This window comes from Filicampus tigris, chromosome 2, assembly GCF_054856515.1.
Source record: "Filicampus tigris isolate MCC_2025a chromosome 2, RoL_Ftig_1.0, whole genome shotgun sequence".
Taxonomy (NCBI): Eukaryota; Metazoa; Chordata; class Actinopteri; order Syngnathiformes; family Syngnathidae; genus Filicampus; species Filicampus tigris.
Genome location: NC_141218.1, coordinates 8,532,229 through 8,559,803, shown reverse-complemented (window position 1 = coordinate 8,559,803; position 27,575 = coordinate 8,532,229). Strand labels below are relative to the sequence as shown.

At 44.3% G+C, this 27,575-nt stretch overlaps 2 protein-coding genes across 3 annotated transcripts in view; one reads left to right on the top strand and one right to left on the bottom strand.

Annotated features, from left to right (window-relative positions):
* The window catches only part of mgat4b (alpha-1,3-mannosyl-glycoprotein 4-beta-N-acetylglucosaminyltransferase B), a 21,498-nt gene extending 13,386 nt beyond the window's left edge, over positions 1-8,112 (bottom strand). Inside the window, exon 1 of the mRNA XM_086016964.1 lies at positions 7,787-8,112. Within this exon, the coding sequence (XP_085873090.1) occupies positions 7,787-7,883 (97 nt within the window). The 5' untranslated portion in view covers positions 7,884-8,112. The remainder of the gene's footprint in view (positions 1-7,786) is intronic.
* dgkq (diacylglycerol kinase theta) overlaps positions 6,790-27,575 on the top strand; it is a 21,960-nt gene continuing 1,174 nt past the window's right edge. The window contains exons 1-24 of one of the 2 annotated variants that reach the window (XM_086016945.1): positions 6,790-6,838; positions 9,321-9,520; positions 12,546-12,625; positions 12,705-12,804; positions 13,604-13,689; positions 13,816-13,941; positions 15,444-15,597; positions 18,708-18,776; positions 18,867-18,967; positions 19,629-19,828; positions 19,921-20,011; positions 20,088-20,142; positions 20,218-20,279; positions 22,291-22,441; positions 22,525-22,563; positions 22,631-22,746; positions 23,691-23,842; positions 23,927-24,075; positions 24,253-24,428; positions 24,517-24,617; positions 25,575-25,721; positions 25,796-25,907; positions 26,001-26,153; positions 26,737-27,575. The exon at positions 26,737-27,575 is cut by the window's right edge and continues 1,174 nt beyond it. In XM_086016945.1, the coding sequence (XP_085873071.1) occupies positions 9,322-9,520; positions 12,546-12,625; positions 12,705-12,804; positions 13,604-13,689; positions 13,816-13,941; positions 15,444-15,597; positions 18,708-18,776; positions 18,867-18,967; positions 19,629-19,828; positions 19,921-20,011; positions 20,088-20,142; positions 20,218-20,279; positions 22,291-22,441; positions 22,525-22,563; positions 22,631-22,746; positions 23,691-23,842; positions 23,927-24,075; positions 24,253-24,428; positions 24,517-24,617; positions 25,575-25,721; positions 25,796-25,907; positions 26,001-26,153; positions 26,737-26,871 (2,754 nt within the window). In that variant the 5' untranslated portion in view covers positions 6,790-6,838; position 9,321 and the 3' untranslated portion in view covers positions 26,872-27,575. Of the gene's footprint in view, positions 6,839-7,944; positions 8,192-9,320; positions 9,521-12,545; positions 12,626-12,704; positions 12,805-13,603; positions 13,690-13,815; positions 13,942-15,443; positions 15,598-18,707; positions 18,777-18,866; positions 18,968-19,628; positions 19,829-19,920; positions 20,012-20,087; positions 20,143-20,217; positions 20,280-22,290; positions 22,442-22,524; positions 22,564-22,630; positions 22,747-23,690; positions 23,843-23,926; positions 24,076-24,252; positions 24,429-24,516; positions 24,618-25,574; positions 25,722-25,795; positions 25,908-26,000; positions 26,154-26,736 lie in introns of those variants that run through there. The other variant, XM_086016954.1, reaches the window with a different exon arrangement.

Sequence of the window (27,575 nt, the reverse complement as noted above, 5' to 3'; positions counted from 1 at the left end):
CACACGCGCACACACGCACACACACCCCCACACACGCACACACACACACACACAATGAGGTCATTGTTTCCAAAGGGATGATTGACATGCCAAAGATTCAAATAGAGTGCCAATGTGTGGACGGCAGCCATGTTGGGAAGGTATTCAATATTTACAGCCAACCAACTGGAGTTTTATTAGTGTGATGGTGTTTCTCAAGTATTTCGGAATTATTATATGGAAGTAGTTAAGAATTTTTCTGTAGCTGGGTGTGACAGCTCATTTCCTTTATGCACCAAGCATCCATTTCCTGTTGGCATAGCGGCGTGGCGGCACTTCCTGTCTATAAGATCATGCTTTCCTGCATGCCTCTGCTCATGTGTTTGAGGGATCGCGCAGTCACGTCAACATGTGTTGTGTCTCCGAGTGACCAACAGGGGGCGGCGGGCAGATCGCCAACATGTCGTGGGGGTGACCTCATCCAAGATGGCGGCCTAGCGTGACGCAGGGCATCAACGTTCAAGTGCTTGAACTCGGCTGAAGCTCGACAGCACTTGACCCCAAAGTAACCTTCCGCCTGTTTGGTCAATGGGGAGGTGGTTGCCATGGTGAGCGCACCTCACTGGAGATGCTCGCCTTTCTTCGGCTGGCAATTCAAGAATGACAAAAAAGCCAAAAGACGCTTTGAACAGCGACCCGTCTGTTGTTTGTCTACATATATTTGACAATACACTAGCAACCAATCCAGTCTTTCTCTAGTTGTGTTCTGATATTGACTGGTGACAAGTCCCCTTTTTGTCTATATGGGCCTGGCCCCTGATATTGACAGACAACCCGTCCATTCTTTGCCCAAATGTGCCCTGAAATGGATTGGCAACCAGACTGTCATTTGTCAATATAGTCCCTGACATTGGCCGGCGACCAGTCCTTTTCTCCACAGCCACACAGCCCGTCACACAGCCGGCGACCTGCACACTGCCTCCCTTGTGCGCCTGCCGTGTATGCCGAGGCTCTTAAACAGGAAGCGAGCCGAGAAGCGGAACAGAGCGTCACTGTTCCAAGCGTCTCAAGTCCACGCAGACGCCTGAAGGCCGGCACAAGCGCCACGCCTGTCACAACCTGCCAGCGACCATTCCACAACACCTTCTCTCATAGAGGACGAGACCGGACTAAACTGGACTCGAAGTGGACCGAATTCAACTTGGCTGCACTCGCATGCGACTCCGATAAGTGGCGAGTATTCAGCGACACTTTCACTCGATGAAAAAAAAATCAATAACACACCTATTGGTTGTTATGGGAATCATCGACTAATTCCTGATGTAAGTATTTTGATAAAGTGGACCTGGATAGTTCCTTCAAATGTCCAATGAAAATCCCCCTGTAGTGATTCGGGAGTAAGGGTTAGGGTTTACCCTGGTAAATTGAGTCAGCCTTTTGCTTCGATGAAAAAACGCATTTACCAAGGGTAACTACATTACCCAGGGAGCCGTTTGGAGGCCCTGATGTTGACCAGGGCCAAAGTTGGACTGCCAGGAACTCTTGCTGCACAACAACTTGGGGGTCTGTTGTTAGCCCCGCCATTAGCTACTGGTAACTGCTAACTAGCGTGCAGCAGCATGTGCTCGCTCGTCCAATATTTTAAAAATTAAGGAAAAGCGAATGAATATCTTCTAGACGGATGAATATGCGCAGGCTCTTCTGAGCATTTTCGGAGGACACAGACATCCAGCTCAACTTTGAATCGGCGACAAGGAGCGACCAGTACATAAAAGCTTATTACTGATCACATTAGGGAGTCATTAAGACCCTCAGGGAAAACATCAGTTTAAAAACGTTCATCTTATTACAGAAGAAAAAAATTAATTCAGGATTTTAACAGCTAGTCCTATAAAGAAGTCTTGCTTTGCGTCGGAATGTGGAGATCTGCTCAAGGCAGGGGCAGGGGCGGCTCGATTCTAGTGGGATACAAGGCTATGGCCCACCTCTAAATCATGAAAAAGCCCAAACTATTTGCCTTATCGCTTTTAGCAGTGGTTAAAAATGACTCCAAATAAAAAATGTTAAAATTAGATTAGTATACAATTGCTTGATTGTCGGAGAATGTCAAGCGGGACCTCTCATCCTTTGATTTTTATGTGTGCAGCTCTTGGAAGAAAACATTTGGGCACCCATGCTTTAAATGCATTTATCGAATTCCCCTTAATGAATATATATGGATGTTTATATAGTGGACTATATAATGGCCAGTCATTCCATTTGTGTGTGTGTGCGTGCGTGTGTTTGTGCTTTGACATGGTCATCGATTTGTGCGTGCACACACTCAAGTGGGTGTCACATTCTCAAGTAAAATGAACCGCTCAACCCGTCTCGTTTGGCTCCTCACCGACACACAAACACAAGCGTGCGTGTGTTGCCATCTGCCACACACACACACACGCACACACACAGATGGTTTGACAGTGGGAGGAAAAGGAGCCGATTTTTCGTCTTGAGTTGGTCTCTTCAAGCCCACCAAATGTTACTACATTCGTGTTGTCATTATCGAACGCACGCACACACAAACATGCACAACCAGTGAGTCATGATGCGTTCAGGTGTCTTTTTTTTCTGCTTAAAAAGTTCATTTGTTGCTCAAACAAAAGAGGAGGAGAAACCTTCACGATGAAAGCTGAGCGCTCGTCAAATATTTATCACTTCTTACTCGCGCGCACACACGGCAGGGCGTTGGTTAATTTGTGAGCGAGCGTGCCTGTGTGTGCATGTGCGTGTTTGTCATCATGCAGCATTTATGAGGCTCAAAAACAAGAATGGATCGCAGGAAGCAACAAGTCGTCATAGAAACTGACGAGCCTCCAGAGGACAATTACAACTTTCCATTTAATACTACACTCACACACATGCAAACACACACGCGCGCACAACAGCACAACAAAGTGAGTCATTTAATGCAGCAAAACATCCATATGAAACTATCAATGGATTCATAACTCTTTCCATGACGCTCGTGCGCACACGCACACGCACGCGTACGCGCACGCGCACACGCACACGCACAGGCACACGCACACACACATTTTTGTTGTGTACATGAACAATGTCGAGATTGTTTTTAGGTGCGCCTATAAGCTGGCGTGTCAGATCTCCTACTGCCCCTGGATACGACATCACAACACTGATTATATTTAGATCATGTGATGAGCCTTTAAAAAAAATACCTCAACACACGCACACGCACACCCTTAAGGAGGACTTTGACTTGACTGCACTTTCAGCTCACATGTTCGATGTCAATCAACTCAAGTGGACTCACTCATGAGTCACACTGCTATATATATATATATATATATATATATATATATATATATATATATATATATAAATATTATTATTATATATTAGGACTGTCAAAGTTAACGCATTAACTATGGAGATTAATTTGAATTTTATAACGCACTAGAAAAATGAACTCAGTTAACTCGTTTTATTTACTTCCTGTTGCAGCTGACCTCTGCTCACTGTGCAACCAAACTTAGAGGAGAGTCACTGTCGCAAAGACGGACTTTGACGTAGTTTTACTTTAAAAAGTTGCTTGATGGCTCATTGGAGAAATCCAAAATAATTTTCACAGTGTGCAAAGCCAAATTGAAATACCATATTAGTTGTACGTCTTTGGTGGATCGCTCAACTGTTGTATTTCACAGGAAAAGAATCGTATTCAAGGATCAAAGAAAGCTATTTGAACAGTCTTTGAATCGAAACATACTTTTATTTTTTTCCACATTAATTCCATGATTTTACTCAAGTAAATATCGGTTCCAAGTTTTGTAAAAAATTGTACTTGAAAAATACGATTAATCGCAATCAATTATGGAAGATTTTGTGATTAAATCGTTTTTAAAAATTAATCGCTTGACAGCACTGAATATCAATAAAAATGGCAATGGGGTTGCTTAAAATTGTGCTTTTTTTCTTTTTTATGTTGGTATGGATATTTTTTTCATTTTTCTTGTTTGTCCAAAAGTGTTCGGAAATGACTGAGGGGATTACGCTGTTAGGCTAACAATATGCCTTTTAGTTTTGTTATATTATCTGTTTACACATGTTGCTCCACCGTTTGTGATGCAATATCCTGAGCGTAAAGGCTTCTAAAATTGGCGCTAACGATGCTAAGCGTTAGCAAGTCAATAGCGTTTTGCATTGTAGGTTAACATTAAGCTAAGAGCACTTGCCTTAACAGCTTCAAGGCTTTTTTCTGGCAAATTGTTGACTAATTGCTAAACTGTTGCTTGTTTTTAAGTGAGTTGAGATAACAAAAAATATTTTTTTTAAAAATAAAAGAGAATGCATACACACAAATGTAGTGTAGCATTCATGTGTTGCTGTGTGCCTTTAATAGGTGTGGTCTACTCAAGCCAGACTCAATTGCATTGGCTCCATGCTCCTTGCAAGTGTTGTCATTTTGCAATTGGATGTCTGACTTGATTTGTGGTGCTGCACAATTAACGACTGAAAAGAAGTGACTACGGCTCTCCTTGCCTGCATGCCAGGACATTACGCTGTCTTACTTGCTCTGTTTTGTTTTCACTTACCTAGAGCGGCGGCGAATCTCACTCACAATTTGTGCTTGCAACACAAAGCAAAAAACTAGCGGGCGAGTGTACAAACTCATAAGTCAAGATTCCACTGTAGCGTTTGCTGACTCATCAGAACTGATTCCTGGGAACGATGGACTAAGAGGGTGTTAAGTCAGGTTTGTGGCATTTGCATCTGGACCCGACAAAGGAAAAATGTTGATGTGCTTTGTCCAGGATTGTTTAAGGTTGTTTGCAGCCAAGTACAAGTAAAAAAAAACACCCCCCCCGAAACCTAAGTCAGCAAGCGGGCTTGTCTTAACTTGCCGCATGCACAGACACACAAACATGACCACACACACACGTGTGCACACACCTCACTTCAACCCCCGCCTCCAGCCCCCCCAGTCAAACACACTGTGTGTTGTTAACAAGTCAAGCTTACTTTCTTTTTGGAAGGCAGCCACCGAAGGTATAACACAGCACAGCATTGTCAACATCACACACAGACACGCGTGCACACACACTGACATTTGAAATGTAAGACTTTCATGAACCATAGACACATACAGTATATTGGCTGTGTTGAGAATCCCTTACTTATTCCCTAAAAAAGGATTTTTACTGTATATAATAAGATCTAGTTTCATTACTAGAAATCTGTATGAATTGATTTAGTGTCGAGTGAATGATTCGAAATGCCTTTCACTATAAACACAATTTTATATAGTGGGCTAGTTGACTATACGGCTGACACTATTAATTGAATACAGTGGCCCCCTGCTATATGCGGGGGATAGGAACCTGGTCAGCCTGTGAATAGCAAAAAGTATTATTGATAGCCATTATCATTATTGCAACGACAACAATCTGTGTGTTATTTACTATATATTTTTTAACACCCAAAATCTTGGACAAGCGAAAGGAAGAGTGGAGTTGAAATCATTTGAAAGATCGCGCTGCCCTTTCTTGTCCCGTGTTCCAAAGGAAGCACCTTTTCTTCTTGTCTTGACCCCATGATGTTTTCCAACCAAAATTGGAGCGGCGGAGTAAAGGTTAGCAGACTTGACTTCCCCAACACTGCTAACCATTTTGAAGCTGGCAGCCATCTTGACGTGCCACACCATTAGCATGGTGGTGTCATGTGACGCTCAGGTGAGGAATCATCACCTGCTCTTCAAATGTCTTTGTGTTCACTTTCCTGCTCACGTGATGTCACGCGTGGACGCCCTCCAAGAAACACATCTGTATCCACCCGGATGGTAAGTGCCGCATCCCAAAACAAGCCCCCCCTCGGAAAAACATGTCCCTTGACATGTTGCGCACGATGGAGTTGTCCGAGCAGGAAACATCTGCGTGCAGCAAGCACACACTCACTGGCACGCAGACGAACACACTTTGTCACACACACACACACACACACACACACACACACACACACCCACGCACACACACACACACACACGCACCCCCATGCACGCTGACATACAAATACACTCAAACACACAAAAATGCTAACTATTTCTCTCATACGCACACATGGAAACACACAAATATTTACACAGAGAAACAGAAATATACTAACACATTAACATACACATGCACACACACCCACCCACCCACTCTCTCTCACACACACATGGACACGCACGCCCACACACTGACATACAAATACACTGAAATACACACATACACAACATTGAGATGCTAGCTTTTTCTCTCATGCATGCACACAAATACTGACAAATACAAACACAAGCACAGATATTTACACACAGACATAGAAATCCACTAACACATTAACATACACACACACAAACACACAAGCAGACAAACACAACACCCCCCACCCCCCTCCAGTGTTGCCGCCCACAACATGGCCAACACTCCATTCCATTTCATGTCACAGCTTCTGTGTGAGCCCCCCTTCCCCCGGCATGTGCTGCACGATTAACCAAGTGCTCCCTAGAGACCACACTATTGGATGCATCTCTATCAAAGCACTAACTGGCATGTGCAGCACCACAAATCAAGCGTTTTTTTCTTGAGTAGGCACTTGTTGTTCTTCTCTCATCAACATGACGCATTTTGTGCACTGGAGCAAAACAAGTGCACCCCTTGACCACCCCCCACCCAACTTTTTCATTTCTCCACTGAAGCAAAAGCAAGTACTCCTCTGGAACATAGACAATCGCACAAGATGCCGCAGCAGGTCGGCACGTGCTGTGGAGGAAACCAAGCGCTTCTTTAAAGACCTCCAAGGTCATTTCTACTCCTCCAGTCAGGTGTGTACATTACTAGTGAGTGGCAGTTGTTCTAGTGCGTCTTAGTCAGTCTACTGGCGTGCGTTACAGAGAGCCATTTGAGCTTTTATTTGATTTCTTTGTACTAGTATTCTCTTTGGCATCACTAATTGGACAATTTTGGCATACTAGTAGGACATGTTACTTTGGGGCAAAACTACCTGTGGACATTTTGGGGCTACTACTGTGTGACACATGCCGACTAGTTTGGCCTGGTAGTGCTACAAAGTGCGGTCCAGTACAAAAAGGTTGAACTGGACTGTAAGCAAAATAGCACTATAGTGACTATTTAAGACAAAATCATTCATTATAGTACACTATACGGAAAGTAGTGTGCTGTTTGTTTTGACTTGGAGGACAACTTTGGCAGAAGGACAAGGACATGTTAGTTGTGAGGCAAAACAACTGGTTGGTATTTAGCTGCTATATGAGTAACTCCAGAAGGCTTCAAGTGCGTGACACATTCCAAATATTTGGCCCTAAGACACAATCGCTCCACCGGTGCGCTGCATTGTCTTACTATTGTGAGGACAAAGAGGGTACAAGTACAGTCAAAATGGGTATCAAGGATTTTCATCTTTTCGGGCCTCTTGCTTCATTTTTCATCGCCACCCTGACGGCACGTGCCGCACTCCCAAACAAGCACCTCCCTTCACCGTCGGCCCAGCATGGAGCGTCATGTGTCCATCGTGCAACCAAGCGCACCCCTTTTTCACTCCCAAGCCCGCCACCTCACCTGACACGAACAAACCGAGCGCTCCCCCCTCCTCCTCTGTCGGGAATCGAGCGCTCCCTCCCTCGCCTGCAGCCTCACTTCTTCATCATCACCACCACCACCATCAGCACCATCTCCTGCTCCCTTTTCTCCCCGAGCCGTGCAGGCGTGCGTGTGTGCGTCTGTGACGTATGCACGCCCGTGCGGGTTCTTACCTCTGGAGGAGCTGAAGGCGGTGTACCAGGACAGCGAGACCAGCCCGCACAGTCCGAACAGCAAGAGCGTCAAGAAGGACACATTGCGGAACCTCATCTCCACACCGACCTCAGCATGTCCGCACCGAGAGGGGGGTCGGGGGTCGCAAAAGGGGGAGGGGGTCAGCGATTGAGCGAGGGAAGGAGGGAGGAAAGGAAGGAAGCAAGGAAGGAGAGAAGGAGGAGAGAGAGAAACAGGTAGACAGATTGGAGAGTGTGAGAGAGAGAGAGAGAGAGAGAGAGAGACAGAGATGTTGATGGAGGGCCAGCAGCCGCGAGAATGACGAGCGAGGAGGGAGGGTGGGAAATAGAGCGAGAGAGGAGGGGAGAAAGAAGCGAGGGAGGAGCCTGAGAGGGACAAAACAGGTAGGCTGACGTCGATCGTTGTAAGTATTTTTATTGTATAATTATTGAGCATTTACTGTCCTTTGTGGGCTCCACGTTGGCCATATATACGTGACCCAATAAAACTCCTAAAGAAGCGACAGAAGATTTGGATTTGGACATTTGGGAATTTTAAATGGATTTCTGAAGAAGAAAACGCCAATGAGTATAATGATGATTATAATGTTTTAATGTGATGTTCTATGATGTTGCATTTCATTCTGTAAAAAAAAAAGTCTATTGTAGATTGGGGGTCACCCGTAATATATATATATATATATATATATATATATATATATATATATATATATATATATATATATATATCCATGATAATATAAGGCGATCATACATTTGTATGGGTTCACAGTCATAACAGCCCTCCGAGGGAAACCATAACTATGATGTGGCCAGCGTAAAAATGAGTTTGAGACCCCTGCTGTATCGACACACATATGCATTCAGCAACTCCAGTTTGTTGTGGACTTTTCCAGAATCCCACTGACACCTAGTGGCTATGTCTTGCAAGTGTAGCTCAGCGCTTGGAGACAGGAAATTGACAAATAATGAAATCTTCTTGACAGACTTAAAAAATCTATACAGTAAGAAGTGACGTCATGGAAAAGGAGGAAGGACGTGATGCATTTTAGTCTCTTTTAATGAATACTGAGAAAAGAAGGCCGCTCGTTTTCCACTTGTTGACTTCCGCGTTTGTTGTTGTCGTGCTCCATCCACGGACTTATATATGAATACGTCATATATATACGTCCGTAGGGTCCATCGTGAACGCCGGCGGCGTGTACGCGCCTTACGTCACGTGATCCCGGCCACAAGACAGACGTATTGAATCGCGACCATGCGCCGCGCGTGATAGAGACCCGGCCGCGCGCGCGCGTGAGCGGGAACTTGTGGAAGCAAACTGGGCGGGACCCGCGCCGGCTTGCGACGTCACAGGTTGATCTACAAGAATCCCTCGTGTACCCAAACGCGCTCGTCTTGGACTGTCGGGCTTCGAACGCGGTGGGCGTGGACATTTAATGTTTTTTTTGTTTTTTTTTTAAACGTCGTGCGTGGCATGACATGACATGACGTGACGTGACTTGACATGAAGCATGGCGGACTGCAGTCCGGCTCGAGTGGAAGCTGCGGACAGCCGTCGAAGCGTGACGGAGAGCCCGCTGGGAGTCAAGAAACGCCATCAGGACTCTTGCGCTCTGGGTCACAGTTTCAAGAGGGTGACGCTCACCAAGCCCACCTTCTGCCACCACTGCAGCGACTTCCTGTGGGGGCTGCTCGGCTTCCTGTGTGAAGGTACAGCACAACATGCCGACGGTATCCAAAATTACGCTGTCTTCACTGTCCTCATGAGGTCTTCAAAATGTCTTTACTGTGATTCAGGTTCTTCACTGTCTCTTTAAATTTCCTCACTGTGTTTTCAAATGTTCTCTATGGCTTCCCGTTTTGTTTAAATGTCCCCTCTGTGTCATATCTTCATCTTGTGTTTTATGTGTTTGGACTTAACTCAGTCCATAAATGGCCCTACTGTGTCTTTTGTTGTTTTTGCTGTCTGGAACAATCCTTATCGTGTCTCCTAAAGTGATCATGCGGCAGGGATGGCCCATTTTTCACTCAAAAACTCAATTTCTGTATTGTTTTGATCAGGAAAATGATATTACTTTGCATTTTCAATTTTATCATTTTGTTTCGGGGGAAAATGAGAACATAACTAACTACTCTCAAAACACCCCTTTCGGGGCAGCAATATAGCCACGCCTCCTTCACACTTTCCAACATCAAGGGAGGAACCAGACATAATTTGTCCATTCAAAATCATTATACATACATTGCTGATCATTTCTAAAAATGACGATAAATCAGCACCAAAATGTATGTGCACCTCTGTACTTATGCCCACTCCAACCTCTGCAAATATCACAAGGATTCGCCTCACCATGTATGGTTTACAAGTGATGAGGAAATGAGCTTCTTACATGCAGTTTCTGCATATTTGCTTTCTTTGATAAGACCCCAAGATATGAACATGTTTCGAGAGGCTTTTCGTCTATTTGTTCGTCGGTCCTTACTTTTTTTCCCAAGTCCACCTAGGGGGTATGCCCGGGACCGCCCCTCCCAAAAGGAGGCTCTGCTGAAGGGTTGGCCTCCTTGCTGGAGCTCCGGTGCTCCGAATTTTTCAAAGTCTGTCGTCCATCCAGCCATCCATTTTCTGCATTTATTTCCTCATTAGGGATGTGCTCGGGCGTGTTGGATTTTTCAAAGTACAACTTTGAAATTTCGCCAAGTCGACATCCGGGGCTTGTCGTGCAGCTGCATATGCGAAATTGACACACTCAAACGAGTCACTTTCAACGTGATGCCGAGCTGCATCTCTGACTGGACAGAATTAGCGTTCGTTCTGCTACGCGGAGCTCCCTGGACGCCATGCGTCCGTGACACGAAGCTCCATGCCTGGCCGGTAAAAAGCTGATTTCGGCCTGCTAACCTTGTCTGTTTAGCAGAAAAAAACATTTTAATTTCTTGTGAATAACACACATCTTGTTGCCAAAGGAAATAGTTAAAAATTCAAGGGACAGCATTACACCCAACCTTTTGAAAATTTGCGACAGTTTGTCAACCTTCACTGAGCTAAGGCACGTTTAACATTGAAAAAAAATTCACGGCACGCCACTTAGCAAAATGATTAGCAAAAAGTGGATATACAGGTTAGTTATGTACCGTCTGTCATCTAGTCGAAGAGCAATTGATTGTTTTGCCTGTTACTATATGTGTTTGGCATACATAATTTAACATAAACAGTTTTATATTAGAAAATGTTGTTTTTTTTTGTCAATTGATATTGGATAATAAATATCCTGCGGCACACCTGTTTGTGCCAATTGACCAATTTACATCCCATTTGGCAGAAGTTTAGAAAATATGTCCTAAAGATGCACTTCTGGATTTGAAAGATGACCTCAAAGATTTTGAGGGGGGTTTTGTCAACTAGAAATTCTGCAAATGTTGTTCGAGTATTGTAACGTGTGCTTGCTCTTTGGAGAGATTTCCAAGTCGTGATTAAAACTATGATACGCCTTCGACATCAACGGTAGTCGTGTGTAGTGCCAAAACAGGGAAAACGGCGAGCGCTTGCGCCGTGGAGAGTGTGCTCTCGGCCCCTTCCGACAGAGGCCCGTCGGCTCATAAACACAAACCTTCTTACGAAGTCTATCGATGTCTTTCAATGCCTCTACTTTGATCACATGTCCTCAGCTTGTTTTTCAATTCCTCACTGTCTCTTTAAATGCCCTCAGTGGGCCTTTTGCAGTCTTCACAACAATTGTTAACGTTGAAAGTGGTCCTCACAAAGACACATATTGTACACACACGCGTTCTGCCCAGTAACACGCGTTGTCCGCCATTCATGTGTGTGTGTGTGTACGTGCGTGTGGGTGTGTCATCATAGGAGGAGGAGAAGGTGGAAATGGGCATGTGTTTCTCGATGTGAGAAGCAGTTCTCAAGGACTTCCTCTGGTCGTCATGGAAACAGAAGTCTTGGCGTGTGAATTTGTGTGTGTACGTGTATGTGTGCAGCCAATGAAAATGTGTCTTTAGTCACATGATACCAAAATGTTGTTGAAGCTGTCACTTGCATTAAGACACTTGTGTGAGCTTATCTGTTGCCATGGTGATAGCATTATGCCTGTTGTGCTTTAAATACAGTATGTGTTGCCTTGGTGAGTTGATTTAAAGTGTCCACTGTTGCCATGTTAATAATTATATGTGCATTACATGTGACAAATACAATTAATGTAATTTATTGCCATGGTGATATGTGTTCTTTTAAAAGTGTTGCCATTGTGATGTGTTGTTTTCAAGGTGTCCTGTGTTGTCATGCTGAAATGAGTGTTGTTTTCAATGTCTTTTGTGACCATGGCGACGTGATTTAAAAGCTACGTCCAGTGTTGCCATGGTGATGTGTTGTTTTAAATGTCTTCTGTTGCAAAGGCGATATCCTTAGTTCTTACTCTATTGTTGCCATGGCAATATGCCAGTTGCATTTTAACTCATTCACTGCCAGACATTTTCAGACCCTCTTTTACCGTAACGTTTGGAAAAAAAAATAATAATAATAAATTCCTGGGATTAAATGGCTGGACTGTAAAAAGACCAATACATTTGTGAATGAGTTAAGTGTCCACCTGTGTTGCCATGGCAATATGTTTTGTTTTAAATATACCCTCTGTTGTCATGGTGATATATATATATGTGTTCTGTGTTAAAGGTGTCTTTTGTGGCTATGGTGATACAAATTGTATGTTCTCTTTGGTGTTCTCCTCAGTGTGTAACTTGATGTGTCACGAGAAATGTCTGAAGACGCTTCGCTCGCTGTGCTCCAGCATGGCGCCCTCTGCAGTACGGGTGAGTAGCGCATTGTTGTCATTGTCCTTGTTGATGACATCGCATGATGACGCTGCAGTGTCCACCCTGCCCCCTACAGATCCCCGTGGCTCACTGCTTCGGTCCGGACACTCATAAGAGGCGCATGTGCTGCGTGTGCAGGAAGCAGACGGAGGGAAACGGCGCCCTTCGTTGCGAAGGTCAGCCAGATGCTAGTGGCTCCGCAGCCAGAGGGCGCACTCTCTGTCACTAACGACAGCTGATGCTCCTCCCCCAATAGGCTGATTGGTTGAACCTCTCTCATGATGTTTTTTTTAATCTGTCGTAACTAGCGGTGCAACAATTTATCGATTAATCCACAACCCATCGATTCTAATCAGCAACTCTTTTCATCATCAATTAATCGTTTCAAGGCTTCGTTTAACGTAAAATTGTCCAAATCCTCAGAATTTCAGCCTCTGAGAAGTAAGACCTCTCCGATTTCTGTAGGCCTCCATGAAAGCAGATGGATTATCTTAAGTGTTGAATCCAAATAAGACATTTGCAAAGTTCGACTTTTACTTTGGAAAATAATGATTAATATTTTTGCCGATTTTCTGACATATTACAAACCAAACCAGTGACTGAAAAAATGTCCTGTTTTGAAGAAAGGGAGAGGGAAAAAACTGTTTATTAATTTTTAAAAATCTGACTCATTGATTAATAATTAAAAAAAAAAGAATCAACAGATTAATAAAATAATTGTCAGTTACAGCTCTAGATGTAACCTCCTAGGACTGCACGTTGATTCGGTTTTGCTCAGGACAATTTCAAAGAAAGATTTGATTTTACGTTGTGCGAAGCTTAAAGTACGTTCACGGCTGACACTTACAAAAACACCCATTCCGGCTATTTTTCAAAAAAGCAACTACAGACCGTATGTCCTGCTGAGAAACTGAAATTGTCCTGGATGCTGAAGGCACACGCTAACAAGAGATTCTATCACTTGGATTATTTCAGTGTGCGAGCTGCACGTGCATGCCGACTGCGCCGCCTTCACGTGCACCGACTGTCGCTCTTGTCATGTGGACGACACACGGAAGCAGGTCAGTGACCTCCGCTCACCTGGGCGCTCGACTTCCCGCTTTGGCGACAAAAGCGCCACCTGTGCGTTTTATTTGGGAAACGAGCGCTTTCCGGCCCACAGCTGTTGCGTGTGCCTGTTCCCGCAGGACACGTTTCACCACCACTGGCGGGAGGGCAACCTGGCGTCTGGCGCACGCTGTCAACTGTGCCGGCGCTCCTGCGGCTCGTCCGACGTTCTGGCGGGGATGAGGTGCGAGTGGTGCGGTGTCACGGTGAGAAGCATCTTTCCGCCACCGCCGGTGGAAGTAGTGCCCGCAGGGGGAAGTCATCAAGTACAAGTACTTTGTCACGGCACTTGAAATAGACTCTTCTTTCTGACAACTTTTTCTTTTCGTCCCTGCATTTGAACACACATATCTGCACTTTCGTCCCCTTACAATCTCAAAATAGGCTGGTTACTTTTTTCAAAATAACCAAGTACGAATACTGTTACTGTAGTCATTTTCTGATTACTTTTTCCCTTCCTACATTTTAAAACATACAGTATTTGTACTTTCTCTTTCTTAATGTTTCCAAAATAGGCTCATTACTCTACTGTAAAAAATAATAATAATAAGGACAGTAAGTGTTAAAAGATTTAAAAAGGCACACACACCTGCATAGACCTCCCTTTGCTAGTTACCTGAACCCAGAAGCATTTGCTTCATTTTGTTTTCCCAAATGTAGAAGTATCACTTTTCAAAATTGATATTCATCATAGGGAGCCTGAACTTTTTTTTTCTGGCGTGGAAGCAATGTTCTTCCGTAGGGAAAAGTAAAAAGTTGTCCTCCCCCCAAAAAGATACTTACAGTACAGATAAAGGACTTTTCCTCTCTACATTTGAAAACAAATATTTTTATTCTATATTTATTTTCCTTACTTTGTCAAAATACTCTTGTTACTTTATTTCAAGTAATCAAGTATAAATCTTTATTTTATTATTATTTTTTTTAACTTTTTACTCTATATATTTAAAAAACAATAACTAATTTTCTACTTCTCACGTCAAAATTGAAGGGGAAGTCAACACAAAATTTTTCTTCAGAATAATATGTTCTATGCAGGCCCTCTAGTTGAAATAGGGCATTCGGATTAATACTGTGTTTGTGCAATATGAGTTAAGCAGCAAAATCCCCCTGTTTTTAGCCATCATTAGGGGGTGGCCATTTTGTCACTTGTTGTCATCTGAAAATGACATCAGAGTTGCTCAGGGCTCAGGTAACAGCCAATCACGGCTCACCTGTTTTCTGAAGCTGAGCCATGATTGGTTGTTACCTGAGCCCTGAGCATTTGTGATGTCAATTTCGGTCAACAGCAAGTGGCAAAATGGCCGCCCTCTGAGATGGACAAAAATGGTTGGATTTTACTACTTAACTCATATTCCACAAACGCAATAGCAATCAGAATGCCATGTTTCGACAAGTGGGGCTGCGTAGGAGATATTACAGTAAAGACATTTTTTGGGTTGACTTTACTGTACTTTAACCAACTATTTTGTGCGCAGTCTTTTTTTTTTTGTCTTTTTTTTTTTTTTTTTAATTATGTCAAGTTATCAAAATGTGTATTGTAAATTGATGGTCAAAACAAATGTCCTAAAATACACTCCAGAGTCTACTTTTTTACTTTTCCTACTTTTTTTTACTTTTCCTTGAGTCCAGGAGTTGAGTTTTCCAGCGTTCACCGCCATTCTCGTTGATGCTGGTTTTTCGCCCACCTCCCCCCGCCCCCCCACAGTGTCACACGGCGTGCTATCTCAGGGTGTCGCCGGAGTGCACCTTGGGCCGTCTGCGCCGCATGATGCTGCATCCCGCCTGCGTGCGCCTCCAATCCAGAAACTTCAGCAAGCAGCACTGCTTCCGCATCACGGAGGGCGGCGGTCACGAGCTGGGTACGTCTGCCGTACTTCCTCCTTGGCTGGCATCGCTGCTTACGTCTCGGTTGCCCGACTTGTTTCCAAATTGCGAGGAGTGGAACACACCGCGAGGACAGAATTACCGTATATCCCGGACTATAAGTCACATTTTTTTTTATAGTATGGCCGGGGCTGCGATTTATACTCTAGAGCGACGATTTGTGTGTGAAATTATTAACACATTATTACATTTCACATGTTATTTTCACACTGAACTGAAATATAGTCAATTGCTCTCTTCAGACAGGCGTCTTCCCCGCTGCCTTTAAAACGGCGGTGGTGAAGCCCCTTCTGAAGAAGAGCGGTTCTGACCCGAGCGTTTTTAATAACTACAGACCCGTATCCAACTTACCGTTTTTAAGTAAGATTTTAGAAAAACTGGTTTTCATCCAGTTGAATCATTTTTTAAATACAAATAATATTTTGGAGAAATATCAATCTGGTTTTAGGATGAACCACAGTACGGAGACTGCTCTTTTAAGGATCTTAAATGATATTAGGTGCACTGCAGACGTGAGAAAACTCACAGTCTTGGTGCTACTGGATCTAAGCGCTGCTTTTGATACAGTAGATCACCAAATTTTATTAAATAGACTTAAAAATCTAGTGGGCATCTCTGGTACTGTTTTTGACTGGTTTTATTCCTATCTCACAGACCGATATTTCTTTGTAAGTATGGATACTTGTTCCTCTAAAACTCATGAAATTAAATGTGGGGTTCCTCAAGGTTCGATTTTAGGCCCCTTACTTTTTAATCTTTATATGCTTCCCCTCGGAGATGTCATCAGGGGACACGGCATCAGCTTTCACAGCTATGCTGATGACACGCAGCTGTATATTGCCGTGTCTCCTGATGACACAGGACCCATTGATACCCTTTTAAATTGCATTTTAGATATCAAGTCATGGATGGCAGATAATTTCCTACAGCTCAATGAGGACAAGACTGAGGTTTTAGTTATCGGTCCCGAAGGTCAGAGAGAGAAGCTTTTACCAAAACTACACATTTTTAATCCCTCACACTGTGTGAAGAACCTTGGCGTCATTTTTGACTCTGAGCTCAGTTTTATTCCTCATATTAAAAATGTAACCAAGATTGGTTTTTATCACCTTAAGAATATCGCCAGAGTCCGCCCGTTTCTCTCTCAGGCTAACACGGAAGTGCTGATGCATGCCTTTATTTCCTGTCGTTTAGATTACTGTAATGCCCTGCTCTCTGGCCTCCCGAAAAAGAGCATTTCACCACTGCAACTACTGCAGAATTCAGCCGCTCGGGTGCTGACGAGAACCAGAGGGCGGGAGCACATTACGCCAGTTTTGAAATTGCTGCATTGGCTCCCTGTGTGTTTCAGGATCGATTTTAAAGTACTTTTATTAGTTTATAAATGTGTTAATGGTCTTGGGCCATCTTATTTATCTGATTTGCTTTTATCATACCAGCCCTCGCGGATCCTGAGGTCCTCTGGCGCCGGCCTTTTATTTATTCCAAGGGTGAGGACCAAAATGCATGGCGAGGCTGCATTCAGCCATTTTGGTCCTCACCTTTGGAATAGCCTGCCAGAGGATGTCAGGTCTGCAGAGACTGTTGATATTTTTAAGAGGAAGCTCAAGACACACCTTTTTAGTTTGGCTTTCAACAACTTTTAAATAATTTATCTTTTCTTTTGATTGAAGATAATTCTATGTTTTGCTTTGAATGTTTTAAAGCACTTTGAGTTGCATTTTTATGTATGAAAAGTGCTATATAAATAAAATGTGATTGATTGATTGACTGAACCGCAAGAGGCCGCTCTAGACTAAGCGTCCCAATGACTTCTTTAGAGCAGTGGTCCCCAACCTCTTTTCTGCCAGGACGTGTTCATACAAGTCTATACCGTTCGTGGCCCGGCCCTGTAACTATTCAGGGGGGTGGGGGCGGGTGCGAGTGATGCCTAATACGTCAATTTGTTTTACTCATTTGCTCGCTTGTGCATTTAATATTAGCGTTATGCAACGGTGATGCTTGCTTGTGCATTTAAAGGGACACTGGGATGAGCTTAACATTGGCACTTACATAATAGGTTTGCATGTAAAAATGACATCAGTACTAAAGTGCCCCTCATTTTATGGCTGGTGCGACTTGTACTCCGGAGCGACGTATAGTCCGGGAAATACGGTATAATGATTTCCAATTGAGAGTTTGGAATCGGTTCCTCCCGTGACTCCGACCGAACATGGATAGAACGTTATGGGGCGCAGCCATTGTCCTCATTATTCATGGAGTTACTTATTTCCTAATTTCTCCCAAATTTAACGATAAAATATAAAATGACAACTGTTTTCATTTTCCCCATCAAAAAATATATAAAATGAACTTGTTAGTGAAAACATGGCCATCCCGGCCCCACCATCCCTTTAATATTAGCATTACGCAACGAAGACAACTTGGCTTCCGGGGGGGCTTTGTGTAATGTAACGTAAGCATACCGTTCAGCCTGTTGTTGCCTCAATACTATTTTTATTTTAAATTGTTCTGTCTGTTCTTGGTATTTGATTATATCAAATAAATTTCCCCCAAAAATGCGACTTATACTCAGTGCGACTTATATATGTTTTTTCCTTCTTTATTTTGCATTTTATGGCTGGTGCGACTTGTACTCCGGACCGACTTATAGTAAATACGGTAGATGGGACCAGCTTAACATTTTTACGTTTTAGGAAAGTGCAACCTCAATTGTCTTCTTTTTAAGAAGTGAAGGAGGCAACCAGATCCAGGGAGCGAGGCCGTTCAAATGCCACTTGATGTTGTGTTGCACACTAGATTTTTCCAAACCTTTAGCTAGCCATGACGTCTGCAATGGAATGGTCTGGACCTGTGCACACCCAGGCCCTGATAGTGACAGGCCCAGTGGGAATCTTAAAAATCATCCCATCAGATGACATCGTTGCCCCTGCATTTGGTTGAGCGTTTTTATGATGATTAAACAGTTTGGAGACCACATAAAATGAGGTGGAGGGCCGCAGCTGGCCCGCAGGCCTTGAGTTTGTCTTACATTGTCTTGATGTTGATAATATTGTTCAGTCAAACGCAATAACGTCACCCACAGATCACGGCGATGTCGTGGACACTTCCGCAATGGCGCCTAAAGACGGTCAACCGGCGACGCCCGAGCACGGTCAGTTGACGTCCGGCTGCGCTTGCGGGTTAACGGCCACCTGAAAAAAAAAACCCAACGCTTCTAATTGACGTGCCGTTTGTGGTGCAGGCAAACAATTTCTTAAAGTCTATGACGGCGACGACGCCCTCAGGCGTGGTCACTTCCGCCTCGTGTCCATCGTCAGAGCCACCAGGAACCAAGAAGTTCTGGTAGGAAGCACCACATGTCGGTAAACATTAGCAAGATCAACTAACAAACCTTTCAGTAAATACTGTGTCAACAAAACATGTAGTAGGCATGTGTCAATCACATGTCCGTAAATACAGGGTGACTCCAAAAAAACTAGCCACGAAAGAAGATTTGAATTTGGAAATTTTGAAATTAGTTTCTGTTGAAAAGATGAAAAGGCCAATGAGTTTATGTTTTAAACAAAATAAACTAGTTCTACCTCAATTTGTATTTGATTCCGTAAAAAAAAAAAAAATGATGAAAGGATGTCTATTGAAAGTTGGGGCCTGTTTTTTTTTTTTTTTGGGTCACCGTGCCGGTCAATTGAATTTCCCTTGTGGATGATGACATGTCCGTAAAACTGTAAGACGTCATGGACGCATCCATGAATGTGCCAGTAAGAAGTCAGGCAGCCCGTTGCAATTAAATCATGTCAACAACCTGTCAGTCATGTCGGTAAACATCAAGATGACAATCTTGCAGTCATATGTCACTTAATGTGTCTACGATCTCCATTGTATATCACTAAGATGTCAGATAAACAAATCAGCCCAATGCCAATCATGTCAGTGACGTTTCAGTCAGCATGCGTCAGTAAAGGTGCCAGTCACGTGTCAATGACGTGTCGGCATCACGGCACAGGAGGCGGCGTTGCGGGCCTTTTACCTGCCAGACGACCCCCAGCATTTCCAGCTGCGGGAGGTGGGCGGACTTGAGCGTCTCCACAGCGACGACATCCTGAACCGGAACAGCGGCTCGCTGAAGGACGGCGGCGACGCCTGGATGCTGAGGGCCAAAGGGGGCCGCGCCGAGGTCATCAAAGTGTACGGGGGCGTCGCGAGGTCAGGCTGCTTTTTTTTTTTTTTTTTTTTTAATCCGACGTACACGATCTTCGCCCTACGACAGGAAGTCAACAACAGTGTCTGTGTTTCAGCTCCGGATCGGATTACGTCAGCGTTTCCGTGTCCGAGGACAGCACGGCGGCATCCGTCCTCGCCGAGGCCCTGGAGCAGCTGCAGCTTCACGTACGCACCTTCGGCAGGGAACCGACAAGAAGCGCGAGGTCACACGATAACACAAAGGTTCTTCTATTCCTTACAGAAAGACGACATAACACGATTTGACCTGCAGGAAGTGCTCATGAGCAGCAAACAAGGTCAGTGACTCCTGACCTCTGGTTCATCTCCAAGTGCAAAGCACACTAAAGGTCACGACCTCTGTGTGTCCTCAGTGCAGAAGCAAACGCTGACGCCGCAGCAGAACATTCTGGCCAAACTGCACGACATCAGGAAGGTTAGTCGCAGAGCTGGGCGTTCCGTCCCTGGGACGGACCGGTCGCCCGTTGTGTGGACGGGTGGATGGAGGACGAGAGTTTTATTTTTTTAAAAGGGCGGACTAAGCATGGGCGGAAGTGGGTTTTCGTCCATCTTTCAATTTATGTTATGTTGGGTTCTTTTAAAAAAAGCAAGACCACTGCATGTTCTCTTCTACGGACCGCCTTCATTAATTGCCTGCACAACGCTTTTCATGTGCTTCCCAGTAGTCACGTTGCACATGCATATTCTGCTTTCTAGTGGTGCAACACATGTGGTTCAATGCCATGGATAATACCACAGAACGTTGTTTCACTGACTGACAGAAACACGTCCAGCCTGTCTTGTGTGTGTAATCCGTGATAGCAATTTTGTTTTGTTAACTGTTAACATTTAGTACCTTATCCCTTTGCATGCAAAGTATGACCTTGTGTGGGACATCTTTAGACCGTAAAAATCTCTACCAGCGAATACATTTAAATGACCCTGAAAGTGGAGGGGTTTTTTTTTCCTCTTAAAATAACCTTGCTTTATTTTGCAATAATTATTTTATAAAAACTGAAAACGTCTTGTGTTGAAAGGCAAAAGTTTTGCAATTAAAACGCAATAGTATTGCGTTATTACTCAATCTTAAATATTGTCCTGATGTCCCCTGGCTTGCTCCAGTCGGCATCATTGTCGTCATCACATCACGACGGTCTTGTGTTGCAGCTAAATGCTGTCTTACTTAAACAGTTGTAAACAATTCAAACCAAGTAAGGATGCGCACAGGAAACTAGCCAGCTAATCATCCATCATGTCATGTCATCTTCCAAACCGCTTATCCTATACAGGGTCGCGGGGAGTTGCTGGAGCCTATCCCAGCCGTCAATGGGCGAAGGCAGACTACACCCCGAACTGGTCGCCAGCCAGTCGCAGGGCACACATAGACACTGTCACTGAGCGGGAATCGATCCCACGCTGCCCGCACACAACTCAGGCGTGTGTACCACTACACTATCAGCGGACTGCCAGCTAATCATCTTTCAATAATGTTTATGAGTGCACGGAGGGTTTTTTTGTTTTTTCGGTGGCGGTGGGCGGATCGACGGAATGCAAGGACAGAAGCGCTTTAAAAGGGCGAGGGCGGATGGGGTCCGGGGATGGTTATTTTTATGAATAGGGACGGAGGGACGAGAGCGGAAGGGTACCCAGGTCCCGGACGGAGGATGGACTGGCAAAATAGGGTCAAGTGCCCAGCTCTGGTTAGGCATGGAGCGATTATTATTGGTAGATAGCATTAGCATGGAGTGTGTATTGTATATAGGTATCATTCATTGCAAGTATCATTCATTGCGTTGTCTTTTTTGTTGGATTATTGCTATTTCGTTAATGTAAAGTGCTTTGTTACAGCTGCAGCGGTTCTGAAATATAATATAAATAAAGTTGTATTGTACTGTTCAATGACATGTAAATGCTGTGACAGTCAGTCTCAGTCAAGTCAGTCACATCAATCATGTCGCAGTCGACATGTCAAGAAAACCTGTCCGTGAGTCAGTAAAGTGTCAATCATGTTTCAGTGAAAAAAAAATCAGTCACGCCACTAAAATGACATTTAAATGTCAATCGTGTCAGCGAACATGTCAGTTAGGTTTCAGTTGTTGTCAGTCAAAATATCAGTCATCTGTCAGTAAACTAATGAGTGACTTGGCTACAAGTGTGTCAGTATAAGTTCAGTCACGTGTCAGGAAACATGCCAGTGTCGGTTAAAAGGGTCAGTTAGATGTCAGTCATGGGAGTAAACATGTCAGTCACGTGACAGTAGAATGTTAAGCCCATGTCAATAGCATGTAAGTCATGTCAGTTGGATGTCAATTAAGTGTCATTAAACGTGATTGAAATCAGTCACGTGTCCATAACAGTTAGCATTAGCATAGATTGTCTTTCATCGGTGAAGAAGATGTCTCCTTGTAGGCTTTCTCATTTTCTGTGTGTGTGTGCGCAATTCCCAGACGTCTTTGCGGCAGATGAACCAGACTCGCTTCTATATCACGGAGAGGCGGAGCCAAGCGGTGCAGGTGAGCCTGCTGATTGGAGGGCTACCCCCCTTGGTGTCCAAAGAGCAGTACTGGCAGCTCTTGCAGGAGCATCTGGCCGTCAAAGGTGAGCGCATACACGCTCGCGTGCTCATGTCATGACGTTAGCATCATCATGACAACACGTCGTCGTCTTCGTTTTGCCTGCAGGTCACCTGGCGGACATGAGCCATGTGTACGCCAGCCAAGGTGAGAGGGTCACCGTGGCGACCAGGTCTTGAATGAAAGCACCCTTATATGTGGTACTTGTGTTCAGGCGCGGTGGCGTTGCAGTTGTCGTGTTTCTCCGAAGCCGAGCGCGTGTTCATGTTGGCCAAAGATGTGACCGTCAACGACAAGTCGCTCACGTCACTCGTCATCCCGGACATACAGGTATGCCGGCGGAATAGTAACATGCTCACATCAGATCAACTTGTCCATGCATTTATTTATTTTTTTAATGTGCTTAAAAAAATACGTTCACGCTGCAGGTCATGACGCCGTATTTGGATTTATTTTTATCCAATGCGATCTTTTTATGTACCGGTAACCGTTCACATTCCAGAAGGAACGTGAACAGAAAGTGGCAGGAATGGTTAAAAACCACAACGTGACATGTTTACCGAAGTCGTTACGGTCCCTCACTTGTGTCCCTGTTCTGAAAACGCCTGCTCTTCTATTGTATCTTATGTACTGTACCTATTAAGTGGCCACTGGGTGACCTCTGGTGGCCAAAAAGACTACAACAACAACACAACACCTGAGAAATGTTGTGTTCTGTCAACGTTGAATTCATGCAACAAACGGATGCAATTATTTTGATAATCGATTAATCTGTCCATTTCTGTATTTTATTGAGATTACTTGATCAAATGAATATAAAGAACTTTTTTTTTTTTTAATTTTCACCCACTGCACAAACATGTAGTGACTGTTGAGAGGCTGAAATTCTGAGAATTTGAACAATTTGAATTTAAACTAGGTCTATAAACGATTGATTATCAAAATAGTTATTGATTAATCATGGATTAGTTGTTGATTGATCAGTTAGTTGTTACACCTGGAGGTGTAGTGATTGTTGTTGCTAGACATAAACCTTTATGTTTCTTCCAGGGTCAATACGATACCAATTATTAATAGTCAATGAGGGCGATAGCTAATATATTTAAGGCTGTTATAATTATTATATATTGCAGTAATAGCGGAAATATTGACCAAAAATAATGAACAAATAAAATAATTTAAAAAACATCGCCGTATGCGTCAAAACACCGCATATAGGTGAGGCTGGTAATGGGACTGCCATTTTTGTTGATTTTGATGTTGTGCCACTGCAGCTCAGCCTGCTGGGTGAGGACGTACGCCCCCTGCTGGTGTTTGTCAACACGAAGAGCGGCGGCCTAAAGGGAAAAGATCTTCTCTACGCCTTCCGCAAGATCCTCAACCCACACCAAGTCTTTGACCTCTCCAACGGAGGACCGTTGCCAGGGTGACTTTTTTGTACCATTGCGATCGACGTCATACTTGAGTCAGAGCAAGTTACAAGGATTGTTGTGTACGTGTGTGTGAGCAGCCTCCACACCTTCCGGGACATTCCCAGCTTCCGCGTGTTGGTGTGCGGGGGCGACGGGACGGTGGGCTGGGTGCTGGGCGTGCTGGAGGCGCTACGGCACCAGCTTGTCTGCCGTGAGCCTCCCGTTGCCATCGTGCCGCTTGGAACAGGTCACATGCGCTCTGTGTCTGTGGGTGTGTGCGCGTGCCTGTGAATGTACATGCATGCATGTGTGTGTGTGTGTGTGAGAGTATGTGAGTATGTCTTTGCATGCTTGCATGTGTCCATGTGTGTTTGTGACGGCCACGTAGACGCTGAGCGTCCATATATGACCGATCCTCTCAAAGGTAACGACCTGTCGCGGGTTCTGCGCTGGGGCGCGGGCTACAGCGGCGAAGACCCGTCTCACATCCTGGCCTGCGTGGGCGAGGCGGACGAACTTCTGATGGACCGCTGGACCATCCTGCTGGACGCGCAGGACCTCACCGAAAATGCCGGCGACAGCTTTCTGGAAGCGCCCAAGGTGCGCCCGCCCGCCAGTGTCAAAGCGCAAAATTCCCAGAAGGGAGAAAAATAATTCCCCCGTCAACTGACGACCATTATTGTTCCAGATTGTCCACATGAACAACTACTTCGGAGTGGGCATCGACGCCGAGCTTAGCCTGGACTTCCACCAGGCCCGCGAAGACGACCCGGACAAGTTCACCAGCAGGTACGCCATGTGCGATGTCACGCCACGCCACACCACAATTGTCAATTTGATTGAAAACAAATGTTTCCATCACCTCATTCAGAACTAGGACATTATTTCACAATGACAATGCAGAAAATGCACAAACATAAATGAATGATGCTTCATTTGCTGGTTTGTCAAAAATGTTGCTGATTGTTTTCCATTTGCAAATGACATATTTGAGGAAAAACAAAAATAATCAGTCTGCTTTCATGGAGGATGGCAGAATATTGACTGCTGAGAATTTGAAATTCCGAGGACTTAGACAATTTCAACTTAAGGTTTCTAAACGGTTAATCAAAATAGTTGTCACGGAATTTGATCAATGAGTCCTTGATAAATCAGTTAATTGTTGCACCTCTAGTTGTACTTATTTTTTGTTGATTAGACCAATGTTTTTTTTTCAGGGCTGATAGCGATTATTAGACATCGATGAGACAGATAATTAATATTTATTTGGAGCTGAAATTGATTTGCATAAAAGGGGAAAATATCAACATTTTAAATAATACACACTTCAACACTTTGTTTAAATGTCTTGACGCATGTTTATGAAACTGAGTTTCAGATTTGCAACATGTTTATTTATTTTTTAACCTTAGACAATAGACATGTCAAATTTTACAAACTGTTAATATAACTCAGATGTCTCGACCAAAAAGTGCAGGGAGCTCCCAGCATGCTGTATGGTTGCATCAAGGCCAAAATAACCTTAGTTGAAATTGATCGGTTCAGATTTTTCAAACAAATAAAAAAAACAAAAAACAAACAGCCGATTCTGACGTGTCAAAATGCCAAATATGTGTGCCGATAATCGGCAACACTGGTTTGCAAAAAAAAAAAACAATGTCGTGAATGAAGCGAAAGTAACCGTACATGTAAATAAAACAAACATGTAGTTCCCTCCCTTTTTGATTTGGTCTTGTTGGTTGTCAGGTTCCACAACAAGGGCGTGTACGTCAAGGTGGGCTTGCAGAAGATCAGCGCCACCCGCAGTCTGCACAGGGAATTGCAGCTGTACGTGGACGGACGGCACGTTGCGCTGCCCAACATCGAGGGCCTCATCTTCCTCAACATTCCCAGGTGAGGACGAGCTCGGTCCGCGCCGACTCCACGATCCCGTGACCTCACCCGCCCCGTGCCTTGCGCCCCCGTAGCTGGGGCTCCGGCGCCGACCTCTGGGGTTCCGAGGCGGACGCCCGCTACAGCAAGCCAACTGTGGACGACGGCCTGCTGGAGGTGGTGGGCGTCACCGGCGTGGTTCACATGGTGAGCAGACGTGTTCCTCGAACGCCGACGGGTCATCGCACGGCTGCCGGCGCATTAAAAGGCCATTACGTTTTACATTCCGCCTTTCCGCAGGGTCAGGTGCAGAGCGGCCTGCGCTCTGGCATTCGGATCGCCCAGGGGACTTACATGCGTGTGACGCTCAGGAAGGCTTTCCCCGTGCAGGTGGACGGAGAGCCGTGGCTGCAACCTCCAGGACAGATCATCATCTCCGCCGCTGGACCCAAGGTCGACAAACACAAACACCATATGCTTCAGCTGCCTTTAGCGGCGGGCGCAAACCTCATGCCTCCAAAAGCGTCACTTTTCTGTTTAAAAAAAAAAAAAAGCTTTCAACACTTCAGATTGGTCAAGCACTTGAAGACTGACCAATAGAATCCATTTGTGAAAAAATAGAACTTAGACCAAATTTGGGCATAGAAGGTTTCGGCCTGATGCCAGCGAGGGCTGTGCAAGTTCATTTTTCTGTTTTAATTTTGTGGATTCTGTCGTTGAAATTTGAATATTTATCCTCTTTCTTGAAGCAAAACGAATAAATTGACTACAATCACTAAAAGGATTTATGTGTGTGTGGGACAGGTGGGGATCATCTCAGCCAACCCACTTTGGGATGAATGAGCTGAGTTTTATTATCTGGGGCAGATACAAAGAAAACTGATAACATTTAATGAAATAATAATTCACAATAATGGTTAAAAAAAAAAAAAAAGAAAAAAAAAGGAATTGTAATATTTAGTAAAATAGTACTGTTTGGTGATCTCTGGTGTACCTAATGAAGTGACCACGGTGGGTTGTCATGGCTGGCCCACAGGTGCGCATGCTGAAGAAGTCCAAGCACAAACACAGGAAGTCGCCGGGCGGCGCCAAGGACGGGCGCTCGGAAAGCTCCGCTTCCTGGGACGGGTGCTCGGAAAGCTCCGCCTTCTCGGACGGCGTTCAGCTGTGATGTCGTCAGATTCCGATGCTAACGCGGCGCAGGTAAAAAAAAAAAAAAAAAAAAAAAAAAAAAAGACGACGTTGCTATGGAAACGCTGGAAACTTTGATCAGGAGTGGTTGCCATGGTGACCGACTACTCAGACATTTGGGTGTAGTTGTCATGACAACATGTTTGGTCGATGTAGCTTTGCTGATGTTGTGCTAACTATTTAAAAAATTAAAAAAGTTCATCTGTGTCAGAAATTATGTAAGACAAGACAATATGTTTTGATTTAGTAAACGTTTACTTGAAAATGTCGACTAGCAGTGGTTCTCAGACTGGGGTCCCGGACAAAATCATGTCAAATAAGTTATTTACTGTCATTTAAAAGATGTATATACAGTGGACTCCGCATGTTCGGCATTCTGCATGCACGTTTTCCCCTATTTTTTTTTTGCTCTTTTTAATTTTTTTTGGGGGAGGGAGCCAACCTTTCGTGGAAAACACTAACTGGCGGTATATTCTTGATTATTCAAGAATTTGGGGGGATATTTTTCTATAAAATATATATATATTTTTTCCCCAATGCAATTATATGGGCGTCCATTACACGCGCATTTTGGCTATTCACTTTGCACCTCCATATGGGGACCAACCGGCCCGTTAATAAGACAGATGATAAAACAAGAACTCCTCCTGACATACATACATACATACATACATACATACATAC